This window comes from Lynx rufus, unplaced genomic scaffold, assembly GCF_022079265.1.
Source record: "Lynx rufus isolate CCGP_SWC_20201006 ecotype Redwood Valley unplaced genomic scaffold, mLynRuf1.p SCAF_7, whole genome shotgun sequence".
Lineage (NCBI taxonomy): Eukaryota > Metazoa > Chordata > Mammalia > Carnivora > Felidae > Lynx > Lynx rufus.
Genome location: NW_025814889.1, coordinates 138732240 through 138751070, shown reverse-complemented (window position 1 = coordinate 138751070; position 18831 = coordinate 138732240). Strand labels below are relative to the sequence as shown.

At 63.6% G+C, this 18831-nt stretch overlaps 1 protein-coding gene across 6 annotated transcripts in view; it reads right to left on the bottom strand.

Annotated features, from left to right (window-relative positions):
* The window catches only part of GRAMD4 (GRAM domain containing 4), a 74423-nt gene extending 56125 nt beyond the window's left edge, over positions 1–18298 (bottom strand). The window contains exon 1 of one of the 6 annotated variants that reach the window (XM_047065025.1): positions 18249–18298. In XM_047065025.1, the coding sequence (XP_046920981.1) occupies positions 18249–18277 (29 nt within the window). In that variant the 5' untranslated portion in view covers positions 18278–18298. Of the gene's footprint in view, positions 1–5500; positions 5906–15905; positions 16192–18248 lie in introns of those variants that run through there. The other 5 variants (XM_047065022.1, XM_047065024.1, XM_047065023.1 and 2 more) reach the window with 5 other exon arrangements.
* Positions 18299–18831: the final 533 nt, after the last annotated feature.

Here is an 18831-nt window from a genome sequence, read left to right as displayed (position 1 = left end):
TCCTTCCACAGAGAACACGGGAGGTGGCGGTGGGGGGGGAATCAATATCCGAAAGCACAATGATGAGGAAAACGGCTCAAAGTCTGAAAAGCCATCGCATCCCCAGGCTCCAGAATCAGTAACGCGATCACTAACACCCAGGCCCCGCCACCGGGTCCAGGGCGCTCCCGAGCACGAATGTCCAGCCCCCATCTGTGGACACAGCTTCCAAATGCCTACGTGTCCTGTGCGGGGGCTTCTCCCCAAATCTCGTGCCGTCCCAACCCCGGACCCCACATCTCGGTCGGCTTTGTCCCCACACTCCCTCTGTGACAGCCCCCTCCCGGAGACCCCCCTCCTACCTGATGGCCCTGCCTCCTCGGGGCTCTGGGGGCAGCATAGCAGGTGCCGGAACCCTGGCCCGCCCACCAGGCCCACCCTGTGGCGCTCACCTTCCCCCACTCACCCCTGTGCCCCCTCCCCCCCCACCCTGCTTCTCTTCAGTTCCGGCACAGCTGATAAGGGCCTGCGCCCTGCAGCTCCTCTGTCCCACATCAGCTTCACCTGCCCTCAGAGGAAGTCACAGATGCACCACTCCCTCACGTCCCCATCGGACCACAGGGGCTCCTGCCCCAGGGGGGCCCCACCTCTCGGCCGACCAGACCCCAGCGACCCGGGCCTCCTCGGGCAGCCAGAATCCAGCACCTGCAAATCAGACCAGTAACCAGCATTTCATCTCTTGAGGTCGGGGGGGGGGGGGGGCGGGGGAGCCACTTAAAGGGTCCCGTCAGGATGCGGGCCAGAGGATGTCCGGCACCTTCCATGACTGGAATCCCCGGGCAGCAACAGCTGAGGAGCGAGAGGACCCCTCCGGCCCCTCCACGGCCACAGCCTTGGCCTCGGCTTACCGGAGCAGAAGACACCCCAACTTCTGGCTAGAATTCTCGCCGAAGTTCGACCCAGAAAAAGGGTCTACTGCCAAACCCTGAACCAGAAAAACGCAGCTGATCGGAACAGGCCGCCTTCGCACCTGAGAGGCAGCCCGTGCGAGCAGAGAACAGGCAGAAACCCACATTCCACGCGAACTTGCCCTCAAACAGGAACCTGCACCGCACTGGTTTCCGTCCTCGTTACGACGCTGCGGGCAGGTCGCAGCAAACGCGAGAGACGCCACTCAGCAGAGCCCCTCAGGTCCAGGGGAGGCCCCGCTCACCGCATCACCTCGTCCCCACCCGCCGTGGGGCTCCCGCCACAGCCCGGCTCCGCGAAGGTCCTTCCGCCAGGACCCGCGCCGCCCGTGCCCACGTGGCACAGCCACAGGGCCGCCACGGTCCAGCTTCCGGCACCAAGCTCCGCGATCCCGACAGAGAGCCCCCGTCCCGACCAGGGTCCAAAGGTCTGGCGGTGGATTTCCAGGGGAGGGCAGGCCTCACCGAGAGCGAGAGCGGCAGGCTCCTCGGAGACCTGGCCGATCCGGACTGACGGGTTGGCACAGCCCAGGAGGGTGGTTTCCCATCCTGCCCGGGGACAGCAGCTGACACGATCCCGCAGCCTCGAGACCTCCTCGGGGACAGTGGGAAAGGCTCAAGGGAGCAACGGAAGGCCGCCTGCTCGGGCCTGACCCCCAGGTCGCAAAAGGAAACAAGATCCGGTCAACTGGTTCACCGGGAAGAGAAGGGCCGTCGGCAGCCCCCACCTCACTCACCGCTCAGCCCGGCTCCACCCACACAGAAGGCGGTCAGAGTCCCTCTGCTGTGACACAGCTGACCCTACCGGAAAGGCCGGCCAGGGTCACTCATCCCCAGCACACTCACACCGACAGAAACAGAGCCCCGGGCTCGACCGGGCCATTTAACCGGTCAGACTCCCAGCCTGGGTCCCCGCTCCACGTCCCCCCAGACAGTTCAGCAAGAAGCAGCGGGGGGGGGGGGGGGAACCTGCAGGTACATGACCCCTGACCTCCCCCCCGGAGGGCTGCACCTGTGCACAAGCATTCCACGGCCTCCACCAACTGCCTTTGGATAAAAAGTCCATCCGCCTGCTGCACTGGGTCCGCATTCCAAGCAAGGAGAACACGGGGGTGGCCGGGCCCTCTCTGCAGGACCGCAGGCTCATGCCGACCCACTGCGAGGCCCGGACCGGGCTCGGTCCTTTCCAGCTCCTTGGGAGAGCCCACCACGGGGACAGAGGAAGAAGGAACGCCAGATGTAAGGACAGGAGAGCTGGAGGGACCGGCTCGCCCGCTGGCTGTGGACACTAGCCACAGTCCCCACCTCCATGCGGCTCGAGGGTTCTCCGTGCTCTCCAATCTTGGCCCCTCGAAAGGTGCAGGGGACCCTCGATGATTCCTGATGGCTTGAGGGGGGCAGCCGCCAGGGTGGTCTGGGCAGGGGTGTGGGTACGGGGGGATGGGGGTCAACGCAGGACAGGGCGGCCAACCCTGGCCAGGGGCTGAGCTGCCTGACGGGAGCCTGTTTTCCTCTCCAGGTCCTCCACGCGGGACCCCACCACCTTCACGACCCTGGTGTCAGGGGCACAGCCAGCACCTACCCTGGGGCTATAAGACAAGGGTCCCAAGGGTAGGGAAACCCCTTGATAAAGGCAGGTTCACAGCCCAGGACACCGAGCTCGGAAGAGGCACCACTCTCCAAGGCAACCACGAGAAAACCCTGTCCTGAAGGCCAGTTCCCCCCACGTCACCTCCAGGGTTGTTTTGGAAACCCGAGGCATTGAGCCCAAAGGCAGGGTCTCCCCACTTGGTGCCCCTCTGCCCCCTCACTTCCCAGGAGCCTGCCAACAGCCTGGTCACGCCTCTCGGCTGCAGGGCAGGTTCTTCTGGGCCTGGTCTGCCGGCCACACGCAGGGAGGGGCTCACAACCCCCATCCCTCAATGCTTCGCCTCATGGGGGCCCCTTCCCGGCCCCAGGACACCCCCAGGGTCGCCGGAGCTCCGATCTTCCCCTTCACCGCAGGGTGGCCCCAGCCTGAGGGGCCCCTCTCCCATCCCAGGCCGTTCCCACACCTGAAACTTCTGGAAACACCTGCCGTCAGCGGGGCTCACCCCACCACCACCAGAGGCTCCTCACTCCCCCACCTCCCTCACCCCAGCTCTCCTCTGGCCACCTCTGGCCTCTCCCCTGTGCCCCACCCGTCCTGAGCACACCCTGTCCCTCACACCTGTGCGCTTTCATACCTGCCCCGGCCTCGAATGCTCCTCAGGTGTCGCCTCCCCAGCCCCCGCTCTGCCCAGACCACTTCTACCTTCAAGGTTCAGCCACAAGAAGAGGGTCAGGGAGGAGGGACGCCTCCAGGCAGATGTCGGGCCCTACCGACACAAGACAGTGTGGTGCGGGCCCAAGAAAGGCCTCCCCCAGGAAACGGGCAACCCGGGAGCTGATCTCCCGCTGGGAGAACCTTGTTACTCGGGGGTTATCATCAAGGTCCGTCCCCGCTCCTGCTTTGCTGGCGAGCTCGAGGGCACCTCTCACGTTGGAAATAACTGAGTGAACAGACAAGAGGGTCCTGCGTGACTGCTGCGGGCGGCTCCAAGGGCCAGGATTCCTCCAGGTCTGTGAGCCTGGGGCCCCGAAAAGAGAAGAAGATCCGGCCCACAAGTCTCCCTTCCTGAAGCTCTCCCCCAGCCCCATACACGCTACCCCAGAAACTCAGCCCCACACCCGCCTCCCCAGGAAAGGGTGCTCCACGCGGCCCCCAAGCTGCCTTCTGCAAGCGGCAGGGGAGCCCCCCACGAGAGGCGCTCAAGGAACATTGCCTAAATGGACAAGAGCGGCAAATTCCCCTCCTCATCCAACCTCACCCACCCAGCACCTCACAGCCAGAAGGCTTCTGGCTTCAGCTGAGGTTTGAGGGGGGTGGGGGGCAAGCTGGGCAGGAGGGAAGCCGGCCATGGCTCACCAGCCAGGGTTCACGAGGATTCCGTAAACACTTCCGGAAGGCTACCTTTCGCTGTTGGCAAGTGAAAGGCCCTGCAAACCACATAACCGTCAGCAAGGCTTGCAGGTTCCTTAAGGAGACACGCTATTTGCAAGCCTTTGAGACGACAGTGTAGGTAAAATCAACTCCTTTTATGTTTTTTGTTAAAATGGCTTCTTTTGAGAAAACCTACATGGAGAGATTTCTCATCTAGGTTATTCTGGTGCTCGAAAATAATCACGGAGTAGGGTTTCTCTCTCCTAATTACACAGAATTTAGGACAAAATATTCATGTAGGTGATTCTGAAATACTTTATAAATGGGTCATAACAGGCTCTTTTTATCCCCAGCATGTTTGGGACGCAGCAGGGCCAGCCTCTACGCGCAGGGCAACGGGCCACAGGCTGGTCCCCACAGACGGAAGGCACACGAGTCAGTGACGCTCAAGATGGAAATCCCGCTCCGAATTCGGGGCTCCTGCGGGTGTAACCGACGTGGTTCCCAATCGGAATGGTAAAAAGATCCCGGAGAGAACGTGAACCCGGTTGTGAATGACCGTGTTCGCTCTAAGCGAGGCCACGGCTGACCTTTCTTGCTACGACTCAGGGCCGGCAACTCACCCAGCAATCACACAATTAGGCAGCCAACTATTGAGAAAACACACTCTTGCCTAACTTAAAAGGAAGCTCATCTGTCAATTAAGTCTGCTGGCAGGAGGACGGGGAGGTGGCCTCACGCCCCAGGTCAAGGGTCCCGGGGGCGGGGGGCGGGGGGGGGGGGGGACTCAGGTGGGCAGGCATCACCTCCTCAAGCACGCCGAAATGCCCTCAGCCAAGTGGTGGGGACTCTTGGATGAGGGATATGGTCCCTGCCCCCCGGTGGGGCCCGCACTTATGGGCAAGGTCCCAATGTGCCAATGCCACCTGACAGTTCCTCTGTCCCTCTGTGGCTACGGCTAACTGTAGAGTGCCGGGGGTTGGGGGGGGGGCGGGGAGGAGGGACAGGACACAGACCTTTCTGGGGTGTGTAAGCTGGGACACCAGCAACGACTCTGGCAGCATAGGCCGCACTCAGATTTGGTGAGAGTTGGTAAACTCACGGTCCACTTTCTGGCACAACAGTAAGGTTAAAGTGTTTTAGGTCTGGGATCAGAGCACATAGGACAAAGAGGGATTCCACAGTCACACGCTGGGAAGAGGGAGGACACAGTGACCTGCCTCGGGGCCTGTCCGTTCTGGGGCCCCTGCCTTCTCCAGCTGCTTCTCTAAACGAGACCCCGGATCCTCGGCTGTGCTGGGACAGACACCGTGGGCTCTCCCTGCCAACCTCTCAGGCCCATCCCTGCCCGGCCACGGCCTCTCTCCTGTGCGCCTGGCCCGCACTTGGTTCTAAGCCCTGGGTTTCTTCCCTCCCCTCCCCCTGCCAAGCCGCACCCCAACCCCACCCCAGGCCCCTCAGGAGGAGCAGCCCGCAGACACCCACCGACCAGGCATACGGGCGGCAACCCCCGGCCTAGGCCACACACACACAGAACTACGGCGCCCCGGCCCCAGGAGCGCCACCTTCTCGGACGGGGGCCCCCACACACCTCCAGCACCTCCTCGGCTCTCTGCCAGAAGGCAAGGGGTCCTGCAGCTCCAGGGGGACGCAGAGCAGACACAAAGGGCTGGACCCGGGGCTGCATGGGTCACGCTCCAGACTCGGCCCTTCCTGCCTCTGGGAGGAACCCAGAGGCCTGTTCAGGCCACCAAGGCTGATGCAGACGTGCCAAGGCCCTGGGTGACAGTGGCCTCTGTAATCACCCAGCCTCGCATCTCTCTGGCTGTGTGATCTTTCCTGAGCCACCTCACCTCTCTGTGCCGGCCCCTCCAGCTCTCAAATGGGGCCATTAGCGAAGGAGACCACGGGTGTGAGACCTGGGCCCCCGCGGCAAGCTCCAGAGTCCCCGTTACCACCATCGGGCGGCATTTCTGTGCGAGCCTTCCTGCTCCAAGTGCCCGTCCTCCCCTCCCGTTCTTTAGGGTTCCTGCCCCACCCCCAGCAAAGCTCCCGCCCCTCTCCGAAGCAGTGACACAGGCTCCAGGGGCAGGGACGGCCCAGATTAGCGAGGCCTCCCTGGCCCCGCCCCGCTCCGCCCCCCAGGCCTCCGCTCCAGGCACCGCCCCCTGGGCTGGCTCAGCCTCCAGAGGGCAGAGCGAGACCAGACCGAGCCAGACCCCAGACAGCACCCTCCAGCAGATCCTGCCCCGCTGGCTCAGAGTGAGACAGCAAGGGCAGGGCAGGGAGCGTCATGGTCGGCCCCTGGCCTCCCAGCGCTCGCTGGCCAGGTGCGGCAGGCACCTGCAAAGATGGCCCGAGCCCGAGCCCCCCCTCAAGGAGCTCACGGTCCAGTGGGGGAGACCCACGTCCTCTGGTGGAGGGTCAGGTGACAGGGAAGGATCTGACACCCCGGCTTTCCCGACAGGGTTGGGGAGGTCCGTGCAGAGCCGGGGGCCCTCGGCACACACACACATGAAGAGGGCAGGTCACCCCGAAAGCAGAGTTTAGGGTCCCCCTGAGGCCCGCAGTGGGTAACAAATAGGACAGCTTCAACCCTGTAAAACACCTAAATGGGCCCAAAAGGTGTGGCAGTTGGGACACAGCCAAGGGCACGGGTCCCGGGGGCAGCCACTTACCACGACCTTTCCAACCCCACTTACTCATCTGCAGAGTGGGGACCGTGAGGCCACAGCCAGGTTTGCTGTGGGGGGTGTCACCCACCCACTCACCCTCTCCTGGGGTGCCCTGCCCCCCCACCAGACCAGCAGGACAGCATGCTGTCCACGCATGGGCCACGTGAGGTGGGGACCCCGGCATCCAAGACTCCCCCCTCCCCCAGGAGGCTCCGGGGCCTCCCAAAGATGGCAGCAACTCTGCCAGAGGGTCAAGGACCCCGGGACCAGGGCTGCAGCTCCGGAAGGATTCCTCTGGAGCACCAGCGAGGCTGGAAAAACCTCCCCACTCATGGAGCACCTGCTGTGTGCCCAGCCCCCGCCCAGCACGTGGCCCACCTGCGGTCCCTGCCCTGGGTCAGCAGGAGCTCTGCTCTGGAGGAGAGGCTCAGTCACCAGCCCCACGCCTCCTAGCGAAGCCGTGACCCGGGCAGAGGAAAGGCTTTAGCACCAGCCAGGCCTGGGCCACAGCTAGGCTCTGCCCAGTCTGTCCCCTCCTCTCAGGACGAGCAAAGCCCAGCCTGTGTGACAGTGGTGTGGGGCTCGGGAGCCTGACGAAGGACCCTGGGGAGAGGAAGGGGCCGTTTCAAGAACTGCAGCCACCCACCTCCCCGCCACGGGAGCATCTGAAGAGTGCCCACTCCCGGAACACGGCAGGTGGCTGCGAGCTGTGGAAGATCAGGCGTGGGGCTTTTCGAAGCAGAGAGACTGGCTGGCGAGAGGCCACGTCTCCCCTTTTCTGGCCCAGCCCGCAGACACAAGCATGAATCCCCCGCTTCCCGAGAACCAGGCGGGCCCGCCTCTCACAAACGCTAGCCGACCTCCACATCCAGGAGCCCCACCACGTCCCTTCTCGACACTGTGCCTTCCCAGCACCACCGGGGACATGCCCAGCGGCACCTCGTGCTCCCCCCGCCATCAGACTCCCCCGCCATCATGCCAGGCAGTCATGAGGCTTCCTGGGCCTCCCCCCCCCCCCCCCGGTCTGGCAGCGGCCGGGGGTTGCTGGGGCTGATCTCCCCGGGCACACCCCCGCGGTGGTGCCCATCTGCCGCCGACACCTGCCGGGCCCCTCCTGACCACCACGGACCCCTTGCCTCTAGGCTCTCCCGGCAGGGACACGGACGGCCCCTCCTGCCTTGCCTTCCCCTCCAGTCCTCACTACAATCCCGCCGGCGGCCAGCAGCTCCGCCCAGCCTGGATGCCCAGGGCTTTCTGCTGGTTGAGTCACATCTCACTTCCTCTCCACCCAGCTCAGCAGCAGCGAAGTCACGGGCCCTGCTCTAAGGACCAGGAAATCTCTCTCCTTCGCTTCTGCCTTCTGGTCCAGCACCTCTGGGTCCTTACCGCTACCCTCCTCCTCCACACCAGCTCGCACACCACCTCCGTCTCGCACGCGCCTGCACGCGCCTGCACGCACACACTCAGATGCTTACGCTTGCTTAAACTTCCTCGTGGAATGCTCGCGACGTGATTCACACTCCTCCCTGCATTCTCAAGCACGGGCTGTTGAACAGAGGCTCTCTCTTCATTCTGACCCAGGATGCGCCCAGCGTGCCTGCTCTACGCTCCACCAATATGACACCCTGGTCGCCCACCGGGCACACCGCCGGGGAAAGACACGCGTTGTCCTCCTGTCCAGCAGGGACTCCGACCTTCCTCTCTGGATGGAACGAGAAAGGGGCTGCAGCTCCCGGACACCCGACCTGGGTGCTGACGCCAGCAGAGGGCCCCCACGACACGGCCACAGGGGCCTGGAAGGGGCGCACGGCTCAGCCTCAACCCGCCGGCACCAGGCGGCGATGCCCCTCGGGACAGCTGGGCACCCCTCCACCCCGCCCCCACACGTGACCCTCACCCTTCTGCTTCCTGGACGCAGGGTTTGTGAGATCATCCACGCACCTCGCTGCCACAGGGCACCCCCGTCGGGGTGTGGGTTTTGTGGGAACCCTGCAGGGGGCCGGTGAGCCTGGTGCTTCTGAGAGTGAGGCTCTGAGTCTTGTGATAATAAAGGTTTGAACCAGAGGCCGGGCCGGCATCACCCCCAGAGCAGAGCTGACTGTGCCTGTCACACGGGACCCAGCAGACCCACAAACGTCAACCCAGAAAGAAGGAGGGACGCAGGTGTGGCACAGCAAGGATCTGGGAGGGGGACCCCAGCGGGGGAGCCAGGCCAGCAGGAAGACACAGGCAGCGGGACCACGGCACGCCGGCCCCGCATCAGGCCCCAGGAGCCTCACTCCCAGGAAGAGCCGCTCGGGCATAAGAGCACCCCCCCCAGCCCCACAGAGCCCCCACTCAGTGAGCCCCTGGCCAGTTCCACCAGCCTCCTTAGATGCCCCCCAGGGGACCAGGGGAGACTAGAGCCCCCACACCACAGCAGGGAGACAGGAGCTTTGAGAAGGCCCAGACGGGAGGCCCAGGCAGCTGGCCACACATCCCACAGCACCCCCGACGTGGCCCGGCCCCAGCAGATGGGGGCACGTGCCGGCTGGATCTCCAGGAGCCTTGCACGGAGCTGACCTTTGGTAAGCTGCCCCCACAGGCCCCCACCAGAGCTGGCCCAGGGGAGGGCACAATGCTGGCTGGAGGCCTAGCCCAGCCTACAGCCCCTCCTCACTCCTCCTCGGCCTAAATCCCGTGTCCCTCCAAATGGGCTCCTGTGGCCCCTTCTCACCCCGCCAGGGGTCCTCCTGTCCCCCAGGCGGGGTGGGCTGCTGTCCCGCGGCCCCCACCTCGCTCGTCCCTCCCGCCACGTGCTCCTGGAGGCAGCGGCCTCGCTCCCCGGCACTGAGCAGGTCCTTCTCGGCAGGTGAGAAGGCACGGACGGGGCACGCAGCACAGGCACCACACTGTGGGCTGGGCAGGTGGCCGGAGCCCCCCCAGGTCCCCGGCGGGAGCTCTCCCGAGAGCGAGAAAACAAGACTGGCTCCTCTGAGGCCCCCAACAGCCTGCGTGGGAAAGGGCACAGGGACGCTGCAGATGGTGTGGGGGCACGGCGCTCCCGCCCACCTGTGCGCCGCCCCAAGCGACAGTCACCCTCGCTGCCCTACTCACCGTGTCCTTCCCGCTGTCCTGCCCCGTTTTCTCTCGAGGACAGCCACCGTGCCAGCCTTCGTCCGAGCCTGCTCCACCGGCCGCTGCTCTCTTCGGAAACTCCCCCACCCGGGGCCGCGCTCGGGCCCACTGAGCGCTGGGAGCCGGGCGCCTGGCCCCACAGAAGGCGTGCAGGCACCCCGCTCCAGGGCACCACCCCCTGCCCAGTCCTCCTCCTCCTCCTCCTCCTCCTCCCGGGAGCCTTCCTCCCCGCCAAAGAGACCCGCACGCACATGTGCAGACAGACCCTCCGTGGAAACGGAAGCCAACGCGGAGCCTCACGTCTCTCGTTTCCAGAAAGGAAACTGCCCTCGGGGCCCTGCTGCTCAGGGGTGCTCTTGCGAGGGCCGCCCCTGCTCAGGTGTGAGTTCAGACGTGGGGAGGAGCCAGGCCCCACCGGGATCTCAGCCCAAGAGCTGCACGGGGTCCCCCGCAGCCTTCCTCCTCGTGCTGCTGGAGCCAGACCTCTGGGCTGTGCGCACTGAGCCCCGCTTCCAGATTGCAAAGGGATGCCGAGTCTGTGTGCCCTGCACCCGCGGGGCGGGCTGACCAGGCGCAGCCGGAGGCCCCAGCTCCCCTCTCCCCACCTCCCTGCAGGCCACGGGCCTTCTCAGAGATGCGCCGCGCCGTGAGCCCCCTGCAGCCTGAGTTCTGACGGCACGCCAGCGGCCCCGCGGAGAAGCAGCCGGACGCGCAGGCCGCATCCAGGCCCACAGAGCTGCCTCCCACGGCCCGGGATAGCCATCCTGGTCCCGCTCTGCACGCCGACTGGAATGGGCCAATTAAGGAAACGGATGCAAAATGGGGGAGCCCGGTTCCCACCGCGGGATGGAAACGTCTTGATCAGCGAGGGGAGGAGGCCAGAAGGGCCCACGTGGTTACGAGGGGACTGTATCAGCAGGATGAGCTCACGTTTCACTTAACAGGGACACAGATGGTAACTCGCCGAAGTCGTTGGAGTCGTGGGCACATCCAGAGTTAGAGGACCTGAGTCTCCTGCTCTGTCATCTCCAGCGTGCGGACCAACGAATCCCACGGCAACAAGTGCACCAGCACCCGCCCCCGCGCCCTACCCTCCTCTCCTGTGCATGGAACCCCGCTCCTTGGAGAACCCGCGGACCGCAGGGCTGGGGCGGGGCGGGTGTGCCAGAGAGGGAGGACGAGCTCGCACCCCACCGGGTGGGGCCGAAGCTGGAGCAGGCTCCCCAACAGAGTACGAAACTCGAACCCTAAAATCAGGCCTGAGTCCCTGATGACCTAAGACGGAACAAGCGACACCTGGGGGGGCTCCGTCGGAGGCGCATCCGACTCTTGATTTCAGCTCAGGTCATCATAATGATCTCACAGTTCGTGAGTTCGAGCCCCGCATGGGGCAACAGTCTGGAGCCTGCTTGGGATTCTGTCTCTCCTCTCTCTGTCTCTCTCTCTCTCCAAATAAATAAAATTTTTTAAAAATGTTTTTTAATTAGGGGCGCCTGGGTGGCGCAGCCGGTTAAGCGTCCGACTTCAGCCAGGTCACGATCTCGCGGTCCGGGAGTTCGAGCCCCGCGTCGGGCTCTGGGCTGACGGCTCGGAGCCTGGAGCCTGCTTCCGATTCTGTGTCTCCCTCTCTCTCTGCCCCTCCCCCGTTCATGCTCTGTCTCTCTCTGTCCCAAAAATAAATAAACGTTGAAAAAAAAATTTTTTTTTAAATGTTTTTTAATTAAAAAAAAAAAAGACCGAATAAATTAGGGAATGGGGTTTGGAGACAAGTCTCCGACGCAGAGGATTCCAAACACGTCCACAGATACCGGGCCCTGGAGCAACTGGGGCTGAACCCCTCCCTCCAAGTGGGCCGCGCACACGGGCTCCCCCCCGGAGGGCAGGGTGGACGGGGGTGGGGGTGGGGGAGCCTCAGCCAGGTGACCGAGGCGGACACCTCGGGGATCAGTCAGGCCGACCGCAGGCAGGCGCCCTGATGGGGCGGGACGAGGGGGGCCCTTCACCTGTGGGCTTCCTCCCGAACTGGGACCCCAGTCCAAAACACCCAAATTCCAACTGTCTAAACACATTCCAATGTAGAGGGATCCTACAGTATTCCTAATACTTCTCAAGGCTTCAGGATCGTCAAAAACAAGAAAAATTGAGAAACCCTCCCAGCCGGGACGAGCCTCAAGAGACAGGAAAATGAATTTACACAATATCCTGGATGGGATCCTGGGACAGAAAAAAGATTTGGGGTAAAAACTAAGGCTGAGTAAACTGCGGACTTTAGTTAATAATGTGTCAACGTCGGTTCATTAATTCTAACAACGTTTTCACACCAACTAACGTTAACAACAAGAGAAACCGTAGACGGGACTATGTGGAAATCTCTGCGTTATCTCCGCAATTCTTCTGTGTACCTAAAACTACCTTTCAAAACACAGTCCGTTAAAACCACCACCACCAACATGCCGCCCAGGGCGGGATGGGTCACTCGGTGTCACTCGGCAGGGCACCCCGACACCCGCAGCCAGACCAGGCCCTGCCCTTGAGACGCTCCAGAGGACACGAGCAGTGAAGTTTCAAAGCCAAGTGACCCTACCACAATCATCAAGGAGCAGAAACGGTGGGGATGTCAGGGAGAGAGCCTCATGGACCCACGGCCACACAACCCCCCACCTGTAAGCATTCACTCCCAGATGCCATCCCCAGAGAATGATGGAAGGCAGGGCCCCTGTCCTCCCGGCAGCTCAGGAGGCAGGTGGGTAAACAGGCAAGCACACGCAGGGTGACTAGCACGGGGGCCCATGAGGTCCTAACCCCGCGGGAAGGGGAAAGCCAGGAAGGCTTCCTGGAGAAGGCAGGGATGCTACTGGCTCAAGGTCCCGGTGCACAGTGGGTAAGCTCGAAGCGTTCTCAGACAGCCATAGCAACCAGGGGGGCGGCTGCGAGCTCAGACCCCTGGTGCCTGGTGAGGCGAGCTGAGCCCCCTGAGGTTCTGAGAAAGGGGGTCGGGGGCCGCTCGGGGCCACGCTTCAGAAGAGTGATCCACAGCTACATGATGCCACGCAGACGGAAACGCAGCGTACTAAGATGAGCAGACCCCCGGTGGGGGCCGGGGGTGAGCAGTGACTAGCTGCTAAGGGACCCGGGAGGATCCCCGGGTGACAGAAACGCTCGGAAATTTGACTTGTGGTGGTGGTTGTGCAATGTTGTGAACATGCAAAACCTCGGTGAATCGCGCACCTGTAAGATATGCAAATTGCACCTCAGTAAAGACGTTTCAAAAACAGACGCCTCTCTGCCTGCCCAGCCCCGCCTCCCCCAGCCAGGCTCCCAGGACTGAAGCTCCTTGTGCGTGGAGCCCCCTCAGCCCCCCAGGGCCCAGCGAGGCGCCCAAGCCCGGGGCTCACCGTGGGGAGCGTATCCATCCACCCACTCGTTTCTCCAAGCTCACAGACCCAACAGGAGGAGGGAAGAACAGAGTCGGGAGGGATGCAGTGAGGCCTGCTAAGTGATCAGAGGCCTCTCTGGCCAGGGGAAGGGAGCAGGGATGTGTCAGACGCAGGGCTCAGCCACCCTGGAACAGCCCTGCAGGCAGCATGGGCAGAAGGGGGCCGAGAGGGCGGCTGGGTCAGAATGGGGGCTGCATGCCTCTCGGTCCCAGGGCGGGCGCAGAAGTGCCATACCGGCAGGACCAGGGAGGGCCTCCTGCCTCCTCAAGCCACGTGCTCACCCCAGACAGCCCCAAGCCCCTGCCCACAGGGGGACGGGCTAGAAGCAGGGCCCCTTCCACGGATCAGGGGGAACCCGACCCCGAGAGAGGGTGAGCTGTTCCCCCCACAACCGCCGGGACCCTGGACGGTGCCCAACACATCTGGTTTCTCTCACCCACAGCTCAACCGGGGTTTGGGGGCATACAGGAGTTCTGGGTACGCCTGCCCTTCCCTGCCCCTCATCCCGAAGGAGCAGGAACCGAGCACAGTGCTTTACAGCCCCACTTGAGAGAGAGGCGATACGGCTCCCATCCCGTGTCACGTACCTTTCCCCCCAGATCCGGTCTGAGAGCTGCACAACACGGCCACTCAACACCAGCCAGTGCCGGAGATGGGGAGCACCTGCCCACCCCCACCGCTCCCCCCTCCTCCGTGGAGAAGCTGGCCGGGCCTTCCTGTGTGCTCTCAAACCCCCCACCCCCGGCTTCTATATTCTACACCAACACCCTCGTTTACAGGTGACCTAGCTGAGGCCCAGGGAGGTTAGGCACCTTGCTCGAGAACACACAACGGCAGGATCACAACTTTTCTCTACCGAACCCCCCTGCTGTAGGTTAGGAACAGAGACCACCGGTTCAAACGTGGCTCTGCCACTCACCAGCTCGTGGCCTGCACCTCAGAGAGGCTGTGACAAAGGTCAATCATATAAAGCGCCCAGAAGGCTGTCAGGCCTGGGGTTGGGGACGCTCTTGCTATTGGCACGTGTCTGAGAGCAGAGATTTCCTACCCTGATCCTAAACGTGCTGCTCACATGTCTCTCACGAACCCCCAAAAGAGCACGGCCTTAGGGGCCAAACAGCTCAAACTCCCATCCGCCCTCCGCTACCTAGCTAAATGGGGTCTCGGGCCAGCCCCACCGCCTCTCCGTGCCTTAGTTTCTCTCAAGGCACAACGTGGCGAGAACACCTGAGCCAACGTCTGGCACAACGGAGTGATTTCTAGGACTGTTACTAATGGTTTTTGGTTTTTGTTTTTTTCATAGGCCAGTGCTTCCTGTCGTCTGGCTTTACCACAGGGGACTTTGATCACAGGGCTTAAACATAATCACAACCCAGTTACAACTCAAACGCCCAGCACTCTCAACAATAGCCCTCAGATGGCGACTGTCATTAGTGGAGAATTATGGGCCCAAAGTCTCCACCCACCCCTCCCCGCAGGCCACACGCAGACACTAAAGGCCAAAAGAACATGGTTTTCTCTAATTAGGGAAACCCTCATTTTCTTCCCCCACCTCTGTTTGTAACAGAAGTCAGAGCAACCTGCCTTTGAGTTCTCAAGTTAACCGATTACATTTCTTCCTCGGCAGCCGGCTCCGAACCCGGGGCTGGGCTAGGCTGGGCCTTAAACAAACCAGCCACTAAACGACCACCACCTGGGGCGCCTGGGTGGCTCAGTCGGTTAATCGTCCACTTTGGCTCAGGTCATGATCTTGGGCTTTGTGAGTTTGAGCCCCGCGCCGGTCTCTGTGCTGACGGCTCGGAGCCTGGAGCTGCTTCGGATTCCGTGTCTCCCTCTCTCTACCCACCCCCCTCAAAAAATAAATAAACAGTAAGAAAAAAAAATTAAACGACCATCACCTTCAGGGACCCAGGCCTCCTCCCACGTCCACCAGCCACACCTCACTGTTGAGGACTTGGACTCTTACCCTCTCTACGTGGGGTATCTGCTAGATTCTGCCCCGGATGGAGACCCAGTGAGAGTCCCCACTGCTATGCCACCGAAAAGCCAAGGAGAAAAGATCTGAACCCGCTGCAGTCCCAAAGACCCTGCAAACGGGCTTTCAGCTCCCCACCCCAAAGGCCTTCCCTCAAGCGCCATGTGAGTGGACAAATCCTCATCGAGCGGCTTCCCACCGACACCCCTGTCTGTGCTGAGCAAACAGAAGCTGCTTCCCCAGCAAGTACATCTGTATTCCTCCCACTACTCACTTCCACGGCCCACGTCTCATGTCCCCCGATTCATTTTCAAATTCTTCAGGCACGGGGACGCTCCACCACATCCCCCGATGCCGTCAGAGCTCCCCCAGGGCAGCAAGCGCACACAAAAATGGTCTCCTGTCCTCCTGACAACATGTAGCAGCCGCCCGCAAGGGGAGGAGGCAGAAACTCAGAGAAGGAGTAACCGGGCCACGCTGCCCTAACAGGTGCTCCCGGAACACTCAGGTCCCCAGCACGGCCACTAGGCAGGAGCCCCCGCCTCCGGACGCGAAGAGGGCCAAATACCAGAGGTGAGGGGCCAGGCGCCCACGTGAGGGGAAGCCTACCAGCACCCCAGAAAGGAGCAGCTGGCGGGAGGCACACGGCTCCAGGATGGAAACCCCAGGCCCGCGCACAGCTGGTGGAGCTCGAGCTTCCAGAGGGAAACACCCAGACCAGAATTTGTAGACAGCTGGAAGAGGTCCACCGGGGCCCACGAGGTGACGGGGTCCCCGTGGCACAACACTCACAGGGGTCACACCGTGGACACATCAAGGGAGCCCTCTGTTCTCCGATTGCACGGATCCCGTCAAGACCGGCCTGGGTTTGGTGCTGGCGTCTGTCACATCCGTAACGTCGCCGTTACCGAGAAGATGGGCTGCAGGCTCGAGCCTCCCCTGGCAACGGGGCTCGCTGGGATCTGATAGCACTTTGTCTCATTGTGCCTGAGCTAGTATTCTATTCTGTTCTGTTGGACAGCAAAAATGGTGATTCAGGAAAAACGGGCCTGATTCTCTTCCTCGGTTCTAGTTGGTGAAGGTGAGGCCTAGGGAGGGCAGGGAAAGCGGAGGTCACACGGAGCCGGCAACCGCCGGTCTCCTGACACCCACTCCTGGCTGGACTTGACCGATAAGAGGCGGGCGAGGAGGGGGGCCTTGCAGCCCGCCAGTCTCGAGAGAGACCACCTGGTTCTTCCTCCCTGAGGGGTTCCCCGCCCGCCTCTGTAGAAGATACAGAGTAACTGGGCTGCCCAGGGCCACAGCAAACTGACCACGACTTTGAAACTTTCCCCAATCAGTTTCCGGGAAATGCCTTTCCCGAGTGCAAGCAGACAGACGTTCCCAAGGACAGACCCTGCTCGTCCCCAGGCCGCACCACTGGGACAGCCACACCCTACCAGCCAGGGCAGCTGAGAGGCAAGAAGGGCCGAGGAGGTGGGGGCCCCCATCCTAAGGCCCTGAAGACCCCTACCTCTCCCATCCCTGGGAACAGGCTGGCATCCCCTGCCCCCGCCAGGAGTCCAGCACCGTCCAGGCTGTGGAGGTTCAAGGCCCCTGCCCAATGGCCACAAAGTACTACAGAAGGATCAACACCACGGCCACGGCAGGGAGAAGGCCAGCCAGGCCGGGCCCCCTCCCTAGACCTGGCAGGCGGCTTTCCAGGTGTGCGGCAGGAAGGAGGACCAGGTTTACCTAGCTCCCGGATCTGAGGTGTCCCAGGTGACAGCCGTGGGATGTGCTTCCACCCAGCGCGAGGCAGGGCCAACAGCTCGAACACACTCACCCAGCCGGACAGTGCGTCCTCGAACGGGTCCGGGAGACAAGCGGGGCAGTCAGAGAAGCTGTGGCTGCTTGGGGGCAGAGGGCACTGCCAGCCTCACCCGGGTGTCCTGATCTCTGCCCTGGGTGTGCCTGGCCAGTGAGAGGCCTGCATCACCTCATCTAATCCTCTTACCAGCCCCCCTCTCCCTTTACTGGGGGGGGGAAACTGAGGCACAGGGAGGCTCAAAGCCTTCTTGCCCAAGGTCATGGAGCAGGTGCACCACGGAAAGACTCCCAAGTCCTCTGTTTAACTACCATGTAGCCCTGTCCCTTTCCATCCCGCCAGGCCCAGACTTAAAACAACCTCCAGAGCTGGGCCACTATGGGGAATGAGACTCAGCAAGCCTCAAATTTTGCGCGTGGGAGAGGCTCAGAACTCTGTATTTCCTCCCCAACCTGCACAAGGAAGGCAAGAAGAGAACCCCATCCCGCAAAAGATCTCCCCAGAGCTGAATTTTCCCTGCCTCTGGAAATTTGGGGCTGGCAGCAGGCCCGAGATGAACATGGCTTGGGGGGGGGGGCTCCACTGAGGTCTCCAAGCCTGTGGGGCCTGCTGCTCCTCCCACCACAGACCCACTGTCAGGGGCAGGTGCGCGGGCCCACCCGTCTCTGGCTCTCCTTCCTCCCCAGTTGTAGGCCTGGACAGGGGTGCTGGCCCAGTTCTGAGCGGTGGGGACCCCAGGCTGGGGGCCGCCACACTACACTCCACCTCCTGGCCTGCAGGCGGCCCTGGGTCCCAGCAGAGCCCCACTAGCTAGAAGTCACAAACAAAGGGAGAGTAAACAGGGCAGAAAGAGGGGCGTAGGGAGGGGGCGAGTGGCCACAACTTTTTGGTGGGGTCGTTTCTGGGGTCGCACGGACCGCCGGGGTCGAGGGCTCCCACCTCCTCCCCTGTGCGCCCAGGGAGTGGGTCGGAGGACGACCTCCCTGTCCCCACTTGGCCTCAGCGACCCCCGACCCGGCGACCAGCAGCACCCCAGCCCGGGCCCCGCGCCCCCTTGACGTCCTCCTCTCCCAGGCCGGCCGGGAGCCGCGGGGCGCGCGCAGGGGGCGGGGGGGGGGGTGGCCGTGACGCGCGCTCCGGAGCCGCGCGGGACCTGGGGGCGTGTGTGCGGGGCGCGCCCGCGCTGGGCCCTTCCCGCAGGGGCGCCGGCCCCGGGCGCGGGGATGAGCGTGGCCGAGCGGGCCGGGTCGTGCCTCGGCCGGCCCGTGCCCGGAGCGTGTCTGTGTGTCCGCGAGGTCCGTGTGGGCGTCCGCGCGCGCGCCGCTTACCCTGCGCGGAGATCGGGGCCAACTCTCATTCACCCGCTGCGCGGCGCCCCCCTCGCCAGCCGCCCGGCCGCGCTGCACCTGCCGCCCGCCCGGGAGCCCAGCGGCGCCGGGGAGCCCGGAGGAGGCGGCCCCGCGGGTCCCGGCCACGAGCGCGGAGGCGGCGGCGGCGGCGGCAGCGGCAGCGGCGGCGGCGGCGGCGGCGGCGCCAGGTCGCGCGCTCGCGTCCCGCTGCGCGGAGTCTGCGCGCCCCCGGCCTGGCCTGCGCAGCCGCCGCCCCGCCCCGCGCCCCGCCCCGTACGCCGCCCCGCCCCGCGCCCGGCCCCGCCCAGCGCGCTTCCCCGCCCCACCCGGCGCGGCCCGCTCCGGGGCCCACGGGGATGCGCCTGTCCCGGGGGGTCCGCGTGCGCGCGCGCGCGAGCTCGATCACGCGGCGCCACCTTTGTTTGGGTGGCCCACGTGCGCGCCCGCCACCTGCGCCCACGCGCACGCGCAGCGGCTCTTCCGTACCGAGGCCCGCCAATCTCGGCCGCGGCCACGCGCTCCCGCGCTTCCGTCACGGCGGAAGCCTCGGGTACAGCCACGC